This window comes from Oryx dammah, unplaced genomic scaffold (assembly GCF_014754425.2).
Source record: "Oryx dammah isolate SB20612 unplaced genomic scaffold, SCBI_Odam_1.1 HiC_scaffold_3, whole genome shotgun sequence".
Classification (NCBI taxonomy): domain Eukaryota; kingdom Metazoa; phylum Chordata; class Mammalia; order Artiodactyla; family Bovidae; genus Oryx; species Oryx dammah.
In genome coordinates, this window is record NW_024070187.1 from 96,631,455 (window position 1) to 96,643,976 (window position 12,522).

The 12,522-nt window shown below is 37.6% G+C and overlaps 1 protein-coding gene across 5 annotated transcripts in view; it reads right to left on the reverse strand.

Moving 5' to 3' along the window:
• Nucleotides 1-93: 93 nt before the first annotated feature.
• LIN54 (lin-54 DREAM MuvB core complex component) overlaps nucleotides 94-12,522 on the reverse strand; it is a 63,308-nt gene continuing 50,879 nt past the window's right edge. For all 5 annotated transcript variants that reach the window (XM_040237235.1, XM_040237233.1, XM_040237231.1 and 2 more), the window contains 8 exons: nucleotides 11,372-11,445; nucleotides 10,819-11,016; nucleotides 9,156-9,247; nucleotides 8,290-8,361; nucleotides 7,428-7,530; nucleotides 7,134-7,271; nucleotides 5,551-5,753; nucleotides 94-2,838 (listed from right to left, as the gene is read on the reverse strand). In XM_040237235.1, the coding sequence (XP_040093169.1) occupies nucleotides 2,637-2,838; nucleotides 5,551-5,753; nucleotides 7,134-7,271; nucleotides 7,428-7,530; nucleotides 8,290-8,361; nucleotides 9,156-9,247; nucleotides 10,819-11,016; nucleotides 11,372-11,445 (1,082 nt within the window). In that variant the 3' untranslated portion in view covers nucleotides 94-2,636. The remainder of the gene's footprint in view (nucleotides 2,839-5,550; nucleotides 5,754-7,133; nucleotides 7,272-7,427; nucleotides 7,531-8,289; nucleotides 8,362-9,155; nucleotides 9,248-10,818; nucleotides 11,017-11,371; nucleotides 11,446-12,522) is intronic.

A 12,522-nucleotide genomic window follows, 5' to 3' on the forward strand; every position in this document is an offset into this window, starting at 1 on the left:
ACAGGGCTGGAGGTCCTGGTTTGAAGCTGCATTTACGTAACAAGTATTCATCATCTTAGTTATTTGTGTTATAAAACAATAAAAATAGAAAAGTTTTCTAAAGGTATTTTTATTTACGTAAGACTGAGAAAATGTCAGTTGTCCATATCAGAAAATGGGGAGGCTAAAGCAGTTGTCTATCCCCCAGTGTCACTGCTCTGCTTGTTTTATTACCTGCAACATGAAGTTTCTGTTTTCCCATACAGTCCAGAGGTAAGACCTAGTTCTTGAGAAAAGAAAATTAAGAAAGGTGCTCTCCATAAGAACATCAAACATGAAGAGGAAAGAGAGTAGACTGAGTTTCTCTTTAAAAGAACAGTGGAAATAAGATATTCTCATTTCACAGCAATTTATGTTCATGATAATTGGGCAAAATGATAGATTTATTTTTCAGTTGTGTGCCTTCAGAAGTAATGTCAAGTTTATTTAATATCAGATATTTAAAGGTTTCTTGCATGTTCAGTAGTTAAAAGTGGTACTATTAAAGAAAAAAATGCAAAACCTTTTTACAGAATAGTATAAATGTTTATTTTCTGTATGATTTATTTTGCTGTTCCTGTTTTTACAATATAGAAAAGTGTATTCTTTGAATAGCTCTAGTAAATATAAATTTTATCTTTCTACTTTGGGATGTAAATAGAGCTAAAAAATTATATACCCAACCCTCCCCAAATAGTCTTTTAAAATTGTTGAATTAATGTGGATATTAATCTTGTTCAGCAATTTGATGCAAATGCCTAAATACAAAAAGTTGTTTAGTAAGTACTACACAGAAGGAAAAGGCTTAATACTTTAGATAGCTTCTTGAAAATCAGAAAAACTAGTAGCATTTGATTGCACCTTCAAATTTTTACAAGCAAAACATTCTCAAGCAATGCCATCATACATCATCTACAATTGTAATCCAAATTTCACAAACATATTATGCACACTGTATATAAATACACATCACAAAGGTGCAATTAGAATTAAACACAGAATATGTACAAAATGAACACAGTTTAGGTGTAGACCAAAAAGGTATTGTAATCTTTTGAAAAATAACTTGATTAGATATTACTTTATCCTCTTACACTAATTTACATTTATACAAATTTTAATTAAACATACTAGAGTGAGGTGCTAAGAATGTCGGCACTATCTACATTTAAAGTTACTGCACTATGACTTTATAAATCCAGATTTCAAAAGGAAGATACTTAATAACGGAATCTTCTTTTGGATTACTTAATTTCTATTGCCTATATCTTGCATGTTCATATGAACATATATACACACTTAATACATACAACTATAGATTCCTTGTAGGAAATGTAATAATCATATACTACTAATTACTGAGGATTAAGGTACCTAACAAAATGCCTGAACTCCAACATGTTTTTTTTCTCATCATAAAATCCAGAGTCCTATTATAACAGGCTGTTAAATTCATAAAGCTTTTGAATTCTGAATTATTGAAAATGATTTATGTTATTTAGTAATTATATGAAAACATTCATACTGTAGGCTTACCAAATCACTGGCTAAAAATAATGCCATATTAAGCTTCCCTTATAAAAAGAAACCCCACTATAATTCTGAAAGCTTTGTTAGGAGGCCCCTTTCAGTAAATCAAGAGCGAGCCATACACTGGTTTGAAACCTCATAGTTCAAAAGTCTATAAAGAGAACTGCATGGATAGATGAAAAATCCTCCTCTAAATTCATCTCTGAGAGCTTCAATACCCTTTATTTCTCCATCCAAGCCAAATTTCATACCTGATAATTATGTAAGGTTCTACTTTATCACTACATAATAATAATATGTTTACTTCTATATGCACCGTTCATTTTAATAGTACCCCTTAATCACTGGCAATTTATTATTTCAAATACATACCGCCTCTCTGAAAGAAAATGGAAATATCTCAGAACCTTTCTTAGTCACTCCTTATTGAAGAAACTGTCCATCTTTTGAGAATTATTTTCTGTCCCTTAACACTTTTATGTTTTTTTAAAAAAGCAAAATAACTCTTATTTTTAAAGTGTGCCTACAAATGATTTCCCCTTCTGACAATTCCCAAAGTTGACAACAGGATATTATTCCAGGATTCACCCTAAAAAGTTGATTTTTCTTAAAAAGATAGTCCTTTTCTAAACACAAAATGTCATTTGAATATGTTTCGTAAGAATTTGTTTATATAGACATTCTATCTGCTAGTACCAAAGAATGACTGGGTAATACCAGCACTACTTTGGCTTTTTGTACTGGAATAAAGTCATACAACGCCATACATTATAAATTATATAATAGCAATTTATAAATGTTCTTTGTCAATAGAATCAGAAGGATAGAACATCTAGTTCTTAAGAAACCCAAGCAAATTAAAAACCTATATAATACAATGAAGAAAAATTCAATTTAGAAGGGGCATAAGCAGATTTAAGATTTAAAATGTACTAATTTCCCAAAATTTCTTCTCCATCAATATAATTTCAGGTCTCAAGGACTGAATTAACAATACAATAATTATCAAGCTATTTCCAGAAAAATCAAGTGTCCCTGAACCTTCAATTTTCTGTACAGTTCCATTTAGCAGTTTTTTTGTGCACGAGTTAGCAATTCATGGCACAAGGGTCACTTTTAGCTTTTCCTGCAGAGTTGATGACACTCATTAAGCATCGCCCAAATTCCTCAAGTATCATCCGTTCAGCAGCTGCCTTTGATTTTCCCTTCTTGTCTGCCTGCTCCGCCTGGGCAAGAAGGCAATTACACGTGGCTTCAGCGACTTCCTTAGTGACAAACGTAAATGGCAACCTGCAATGATTTTTGAGAGAGAGAGAGAGAGATGATGGTGGTGTTGAATATCGGCAGAAGTGGCTGACACGTGGACAACTCTGTCTACACTTTCATGATTCAACTGGCACAGTGAACATCACAGTTTGTGCCATGAACACAAGCACATCCCAAAGAATGTCATATTTTTAAAATATAACAGTTGATAATAAAATACATTGACCTAGACAAGATTACCTGGTTAACTGAATGATGTAATTCTACATGTTTACGGGCTACTGCTGTAACAAAAGTCCTCCTGATTCAGGAATGTAAGCTCTGAGTGCAGTTTTTGTTTTACTTATTCTCGTTTCTGCACTTCTGAGAGCAGTGCCTGACATACAAAGACACTCCATGAATATTTGCTCAATGAATGAAATGTGTAATGCTGGAAACTGAAAGCACTGTCATCTCCTGGACAACACAGAAAATAAAGCACTTTCCTATAGTCCCTTATAATGTTTTTTTAAAAAGCACACCAAAATTTACCATTATTCCGTAACAAAAACAAAACAATGGGGACACAGATGCTGTTCTGTACAGGAAGTTTCAGTCATAAAGACCTAAACTATTGAGTATTAACTCAGAGGAATCCATCCTGAGGCTAGCTATATGGAACCAAGTCTTAAAGCCTAAGAGACAAAAATCAGGTAACCTGCTCTAACCACTAAACAACCTGTAAGCGAGCAGTCACTGATCAAAAGGACCACCAAATGAATAAAGTCAGAAATGAATGCCCACTATGACAAGACAGGGTAACAGGATTTCGGCTGCTATACACTTGCATGGAAATTTTTTAAATAGAATTCAAATACTAAAACTTCACTAAAGTTAATATTATAATATCATATAATTAAGTAATCATGTATAATAGTAGCATTCATTATATAGTATTTGGAAACTATAGGAGAGTAAATGGAAAGAAAAAAATTCAAATTTTTGCCACTCAAAGACAAAAGCCTATTAACATGCTAGTAGGGGTTTTTAATACAGTTTTTCTTAGAATTAGTGTTTTTTTTCTTTTGGCTGTGCTGCGTGGCATGTGGGATCTCTGTTCCCTGACCAGGGATTGAACTCTTGCCCCCTATAATGGAAGCATGAAGTCATAACCACACTGGGGAAGTCTCTGTACTTAAGTTTTGATTATAGTGTATAATTTTGTGTTCTTTCACACTTCATAATAACAAACATTTTTCAGGTTAAAAATTACCTGTAAATGTTTTAGCATAGCATTATCTTTAATCTCCACATAGATATTAGATTGGGCTTCCCCGGTGGCTCAGTGGTAAAGGATCTGCCTGCAGTGCAGGAGACCAGGTTCAGTCCTGGGCTGGGGAGATCCCCCCAGAGAAGGGAAAGGCTACCCACTCTAGTATTCTTGCCTGGAGAATCCCATGGACAGAGGAGCCTGGTGGCCTGCTGCCCATGGAGTAAGCAGAGTTGGACACGACTGAGTGACTAACAGGCGAGATTAGATTTAATCATCTAAAGGTATACTGGGACCAGAAAGGACCCCCTGTGGCACCTCTCATGAAGGTGTCTGCCCATTTCTACTTCAGTCAGTCCAAGAACCTCTTGCTGATTATATGCCAGTTATAAGAGTTCTCTCGGAGAAGGCGATGGCACCCCACTCCAGTACTCTTGCCTGGAAAATCCCATAGACAGAGGAGCCTGGTGGGCTGCAGTCCATGGGGTCGTGAAGAGTCGGACACAACTGAGCGACTTCACTTTCACTTTTCACTTTCATGCATTGGAGAAGGAAATGGCAACCCACTCCAGTGTTCTTGCCTGGAGAATCCCAGGGACGGGGGAGCCTGGTGGGCTGATGTCTATGGGGTCACCCAGAGTCGGACACGACTGAAGCGACTTAGCAGCAGCATTGGAGTTCTCTAGAATTAATATCCAAAATACGTTGTACAAAAGCCTTACTTTTATAAGTTTTATAAATTGGATCTTATTTCAACTTAGGCATTTTAAATAAAATTCCATTTGCAAGGCTCATTCCATTTAATAATTCCTCAAATTAACCTCTTACAGACTCAAATACAAATTCAAGTCAGCAGACTCTGTTGCATTGGGCCCTGCCAAACTTTCCTTGACTCCTCATGGCCACATGAAAAGGGTGATGGTAAAGATAAGAAAACTAAGGTGAGGCTCAGAGAGATGAAGTGCCTGGCAAAGTCACAAACCACAAGTGCACCGGTAACTGTAAAACTCAGATTGGCCTGAGTGTAAGGCCCCAGCTTTCCTGCTCCAGAGCTCGGCAGTCTAAGAAAAGAAGGAGCTTCAATAGTACAGTATGTGAGGGGCTCCAGTGAGGTGGGCAAAGTGCCAGGGGGGCACGGGAAAGGCAAGAGAAGGTAAGAATGGAAAGAAAGATGAATAACAACCAGTAAGAGATACAAAAATTTTGTTTTTCTTCAGGGTTTGTCACATTACATAATTACCTCCTCTTAGTAGGAAGAAATCCAATTAATAAGCCCAGTGACCTAAAACATTACTGTGCATTTTACAACTATATATGACAGTGATTTTTCTGTTACGTTTATATTCCTTCACAAGTAATTAATGGTAGGAAATAGAAAAGTCAGGTTTGCAACAGCCAAAAATAGGAGCCCAATTCTGCCCCACAAGAGAAGCTTTATCAGAAATGAATACATCAGACTATAGAAAGGTATGAAAATGCCAACTTACTTCCCTCCTCCGCTATTCAAAGCTGGTGTCGGCCTGGTCAGCAAGTCTGAAATTTGCGAGGATAACTTGGTCTTCGCCGCCGTCTGCTGCTGCACCCTGACCTCAGCTGCGTCTGCCAGGTGCATCAGGGTCTTTCTTTCTGGGCTTTCTTCAAAATTCTTACAGCCGATGCACTTGCATATTGAGGAACACATGATTTTTGCCTAAAAGATTTACAAAAGAAAAGCTTCCAAATCAAAACCAAAAGATAATGAGAACCAACTGTCCAGCACAGGGAACTCTACTCAGTGCTCTGTGGTGACAGAGGGGGGGATACATGTGTACATATTATAGCTCATTCCACTTTGCTGTAGTGCAGAAACGAACACAACGTTGTAAAGCAACTGAACGCCAATAAAAACAGAAACAAAACAAAAACCACAGGGCATCCCTACAGTAGATTCCGTGATCAAGTCAACAGATAACAGAGTTAGCTTGTCAACTGACGGAAGATAAAATGGAAACATCTCTTGCTAGCAACGCCCAATGGGCCAGCTCTGCATGTAGACAGGCCCAGTATTGTTGGCCATTCTGAGAGTGGCTATACTATGGTTGAGGCCTTCCATACCAATTTTCTCCTCACTATATAGATTTTCCTCCTGATATGAATAAAGTATATTCATTCTAAAAAATATGAGTGATACATTGCAATATTAAAAAATAAAGGTCATCCATAATCCAGCCACCTCAATCAAATCACCATCAACACATTGGGGACGTCCCACTTATGGAAACACACACACACAGTATCATATTAAAGGGATTTCACAGATACTATTTTTATTATGAATACCTCTCCCACCCTACTTTCCCCTCTGGATACCCCAAACCCTTCAGTAGTTCAGTAACCTTATCCAGCAACTACATAGTCCTCCTTACCTACTTTAATGCTCACAAGGCAAACCTCCTAACACAATTTCGTTTTCTACAAAGTTCTTCAACAGAGCACTAGTGGCATTTGGGGCAGGATAAGACTATACTCTCAGGACTGCACCCTGGAATGCAGGCTAATTTGTTATCCACATATTTTTCCAAAAAATTTCTGGGGGAGAAACTGTGTAGTAATACCCCTCAGTGAAGAACCACTACTACAAACTTTTCATCCACTTTGATGTTATTTTTATTGAAAATCCATAAACTGGTACTATGGTTTGCATACTTCCAGGTACAAGAAGTTATGAGCTGATAAAGCTGCCAATGAGACCCCAAACTGTAGTGAAAAAATGAAGATACTGTTCCTCCAAAGTCCTGCTTGGGAAGCCAGAAGGCAGGTCTTCCTCAAATTAAGGCTGACTTTTCCAACTGCAGTATTTTCAAACTGCAAAAGCAAAGTAATTTCCCAACTTTTTTTTTTTTTGGCTGTGCTGTGAGGCATGTGGGATCCTAGTTCCCCAACCAGGGATCGAACCTGCATCCCCTGCAGTGGAAGCACGGAGTCTTAACCACTGGATCACCAGGTTAAGTCCCACAGTAAATTTCTTTGTATGCCCTTTCTAAAGTTATTTTCAAAAGATGGTTCGATCATTTTTCCCAAGCCATCTCACCTCATAGCATTCACAGTAGTTCTTAAGACATCCTGATCGTTTGCAATTACATCCTTTGCTGTGACGTCGATCAGATTCTCCCTCCTTCCCTTTCCCTATCTTAGGCTTAAAAGCTTCTGGATTTCTGTCAAGGCATGCCTATCAAAACAGATCAAATATCAAGCCATGTTAAATCACAGTAGATTAAACTTCAACTCTGCAAAGGGAATTAACTTTCTTTGTAAAATACTTGAGCTCAACAAAAAACAGGTGAAGCAAGAAACTTGTCAGATAAAAGAAATAAAAAATAATCACCTTTATTGCTTTTTGCCTTTCATTTTCGTGTTCCAAGTTATTATAACAATTAGTACAATTGCAGTTGTTGCAAAATTCACCATTTGCAAAGCAATCACAATATCTGGAATGTAAAAATCAGTGTAAGTCACATAAAAAAGTCATTGTTTAAAGAAACACAAAGCTAGAAATTATCTTATTTAGTAGCATTATACATGCAGTAAAGCATTTTAGAAATGTACTCTGAGCCACTTACTTACAGAGTTGACAACATACACTGATTGTCAACTACAAGACAGGGCTCAAAGGTAAAGCCCCCAACCTCTAGAATTTGGGTTTATAAACTTAGTTCCAGTAGTAACCGCTGTCAATAGAAGAGCTATGTGACCTTATGCACTCAAAGTTATTTCAAAATCACAAAAAGGAAAAACGTGGGTTATATTCTATCAGCAGAACCTGCTCACTTGAACTATTTGTCATGTTTCCTTGGATTCTAAACCCTCATAAGACCATTGCTTTTTACGTAACTGTTTCGTGTCAAATCTCTTAGTTTTGAGATTAACAAGCAAATTAATCAGCAATTTAAAAGGCTACTCAAGAGTACCATCTCACTTAGGAGACCTAAATAAGTTCAAACTTCTTAGTAAGGACAGAGACCATGTCTGTCCCATGCTGCTGTACCTCCCTTGTGGCAGAGACCCTAAACCTGCTTCTTTCTTCCCAACTGAGAATGTTTGTACACTATCATATGTCCTGTAGCATTCACTTGTCTGTTTACTTAGGACTTATGAAATCGGTCTGTTAAGAATTCTGTTAGCTCCATTTATTTTTTAAAGCATTTTCAGTTATATCAAATTGAGGAAACAGTAGCAAAAAGACTTACAATTTCAAACACAGCGATTTTGTACAATTACAGGGCTTTCTGGGCCGACTGGCAGACTCTGATGGGATTATGCTATAGAGACACACACAAAAATACACATTTTAATCAATCGAAGGTAACTATGTAAAATTAGAAAAGTGTCTAACCTGTAAATTCCTCCTAAAATAAAGTTTTAACAAATATATCCACCTCTAATAAAAATTTGCTATGTTGTTCCATATACATTAAATTCAAAAAGCAAGTTGTAATGTGAAAAGAAAGATAAAACCAAGATATGGACTAAAACAGAGAAAAGGAAGTTATCAACAGTTTCTAAAGAACAATCCACAAAAAGTACTCTCTCTTCTAAGAGAACTAAAGTTGAAATCTCCTCATCTCTTTTGAGATTCAATTATAAAATGTAGTAAGTAAAAAGGGTGTGTGAGGTTGGAATTCAGGAGGGCACAGAAGGGGAAGATTGGTTCCATGTAACTAACTAAAGCTTCTCAACCAATATTATAAAGACAGCAATTAATGGATTAAAAAAAAAACCTGCCAAAGCAAGGCTCTAAACAATAATTTAAAAACTAGGTAATATAATTTTTAAGACATATTCAGGAGGAGATAGAGAAAGAGAGAAAACAGAAAATAACAAAACACCTGCAGCTGAACTGGTGAATGGGAGTAAAAGATAATTTGGGAGTTCTCTGACTATTCCTGCAACTTTTCTGTTTAAGTATTACAAAATAAAAAGTACTGCAGGGACATGCTCACATGGCTTTGAGGGGAGAAAAATCACATACATGTATTTTGAAATATGTATGGATATTTGATGCTGCACTTAACCTGATGCAACAACTTAAAACATATTCAAATAACTCACTCACCCATTGAACGGAAGCCTTGCCTGGGTCTGGATACCAGGTGTTCCGGTAAAGTTAGAGTTGCTTGCTATAGACACATAGGAAGACTGCTGTAGCTACATATAAAGAAAGGTAATTTCAGACCCTGTTTACAAAAATGGACAATATTCCTAAATATAATGATAGGGAAGAAGCACAAAATCACCTCTTAAAATAGGAATAACAGAATGGAAAATTTCATACAAAAATACTTACTACCTCATGGAGCTCTTCTAAAGACCCAAAACTAATACCAGAGGTAAAAAAACAATGTGAACATTTTAAAGTACCACAGGGCACAAACGGAAGAAATTCTTTCACAGAGGAATAATTGTAGCAAAATTAGAAAATTCTTGATGAATGTCCTGAAAATATTATAGTAACTTGTATCAGCAAGAAAAATGCAATGCATCTACTTGCAAATAAACTGGGGTCATTTATCACAAGTTATAGAGAATGAGAAGTGATATGCATAATAATTAAGTTTCTATTTCACACTGATTCTAAATATAAGAAAAGAGATATAATGATAAAAATACTGAACACTAATTTTTTCAACCAGTAGCCAGATATTGTACTCTAAGGTACATTTCTTTAAAGTACACAGAAAAATTTGCCTCTCTCTCTTATAATCTGAATACATCAAAACTGAACACCAGCTTAGAAAAGTCAAAGTGTTAATTGCTCTGTTATGTCTGACTCTTTGCGACCCTATGGACTGTAGCCCACCAGGTTCCTCCGTCCATGGAATTCTCCAGGCAAGAATACTGGACTGGGTTGCCACTCACTTCTCCAGAGGATCTTCCTAACCCAGGGATAGAACCTGAGTCTCCTCAACTGCAGGCAGATTCTTTACCATCTGAGATACCAGGGATTGATTCTTACATGAAAAGGAAAACTTCTATCTGCTTCCTAGAAAGCAGCACTCCTAATGAAAGCCAGCCAACTAGACAATGTGGCTCTGAGGCCAAAGATAACCAGATGCCATCTACAGCTGTCATCTAAAGATGACCAGGTCTGGACAGACCGCTACCAGATACGTCACCTGGAAACACATCTCACAGTCTATTTTCTAAGAACAAGTCAGTGGCATCTTCTTCATTACAGTCACAGCCTTTTCTAAACTCACTGGGACGGCTCATCTTGACTCAACCTACTTTCTCTTCTATCTACATGCTCTTGCCCTCCCACCAAACTGTTCTCAGCTCCAAACTGTCTGACTTGTATACCTGAATTGCAATGTACATATCTAAATGCTACAGATATATAAAAATAAACTTGGAAGTTTTTATTAACATGTCACGGTTTTGCAAAGAGTCTTAACACTGAGTTACATGTTTTTGAGTAGTTTTAGAATGTGACAATGCTAGACATCTTAGACCGGATTAACTTTTCCAAGGAGACTTCCCAGGTGGCACAGGGGTAAAGAACCTGCCTGCCAATGCAGGAGATGTGGGTTCAATCCCTGAGTGGAGAAGATCCCCTGGAGGAGGAAATGACAACCCACTCCAGTATTCTCACCTGGAGAATCCCATGGACAGGGAAGCCCGGAGGGCTACAGTCCATGGGGTAGCAAACAGTCGACTGAGCACGCACACACAAACACGTAAGCTTTTTGAAATGCAGTGACTGGATTTTCTGCCCATACCTGAGTCACGTACTGAGCAGGAAGCACTGCGTAGCCCACGTTCCCTGTTCCTGGGGCTGGCGCCAGCACAGTGCCTGGTGGCAGGTTCGTGAGGTTCGGCTGGATTTGTGGCAGTGGGGTGGCAGGCATGATGAGCCGCTGCTGTGGCTGGCTGGTGGTGACTATCTGAGAAGTTGGATTGATCGGTTTTGGAACAACCTACAAAGAAAGGCAGTGTATCAGGGACCACAAAAATAAATTTCATAGCTTCTCAATTCAGTTGAAATCTCTTAGACTTAGGGGATTAAAAGGTCCAAACCATTAAACAGAAATAAGCTGTGTTGTACAATATAGGGAATTGTACAACACAGGGAATATACCCAACATTTTATAGTAACTAGAAATGGAGTATACTGTTACAAACTGTGAATCACTATACTGTACACCTGTAACATATAATATTGTATATCAACTCTGCTTTAATAAAAATATATAAATAAATCTTTTCTTAACTTTCCATTCTACAGGTAAACTTCTGTTTGGGAGAGACGGAGAGAAGCGGCGTGACACTCACTTGTTTGACTGTCTGCGCTGAGACAAGTGGGACGGACATCCGCACTGGGGTGGTATTAACAACAACTGGTTTAGCTTTGTAAAAAAGGAGGGAGGAAAAGGACAGTTTATTTGCAGAAAATAGTTTTTTAAAACATTTAAGATACTTAGTTCCTTCAGAATATCCTCATGAAAAAGCTTAAATAATTCCACTGGTTTCCTATTTGGAAATCTTTAACCAAGAGAGTTATTTTCAAAATTCTTTAACCCATGTACTGGGGAACTTATATCTAAGGTAGCTCTAGTCTGCCTGCTTTATGAAGGATTGTCTGTCGTTTAAAATATTCTCCTGAAAATATTTCAACCTGTATTTGGAGGCTATGTAGATTCACTGCTAAATCCAGTCAGATGAAATGATGCATAAATTAAAAACTGCCATTCAGTAGCGTGGATTACCATGCTGTTCTATCTATTTCTACCTCTGTGTTTATCTTCAAGCCAGAGAAAATATCATTCTTGTACAATTCATTATTTACAGAGTATTACGAAAAGGCAGCATAGCCGGAAGGTTAATAATATCGTCCCATTAATTCAACTACACTTCAATAAAAAAATAAATTAAAAAAAAAATGAACATAGTCTCCTAAGTCATCAGTTAAGACTTGGGGGGTTCAAACCCCAATCCTGCTGCTTTCCCACTACTTAAGTTCTCTTTCCTGTATCCTCGCCTGCAGTGTAGGCATAGTATCTCCCTTACAGGGTAAGAGGATTAAATATGTTAATTTATGAAAAATTATTAGAACAGTGCTCAACAAACAGCAAGTGCTCAATACATGTTAGTAGCCATTATTGTTACTGGTGTTGTTACAACCCTTACTGCTACACAAATGTCATTGTGGACAGTGTTCCAGGGAAACTACAGTACAAGACACTTGCTCAGAGAGATTATTACATTCAAGCAGAGCAGATTAGACAAGTACTCAAATAAAATAAAAACTAATTTTAAAAAAAGAGACAGCACTGTGGGAGTCCAGAGGAGACGGAACATACATCTGCCTGGCGGGGGATGGGAACGGGAGAAGCTGCATCCTATGGAGGACAGAGCCTGAGATGGGTCCTGACCGACGGCCAGGCTGCAGGGCAGGCACGCAGACTGGAGGACGGAGCCTGAGA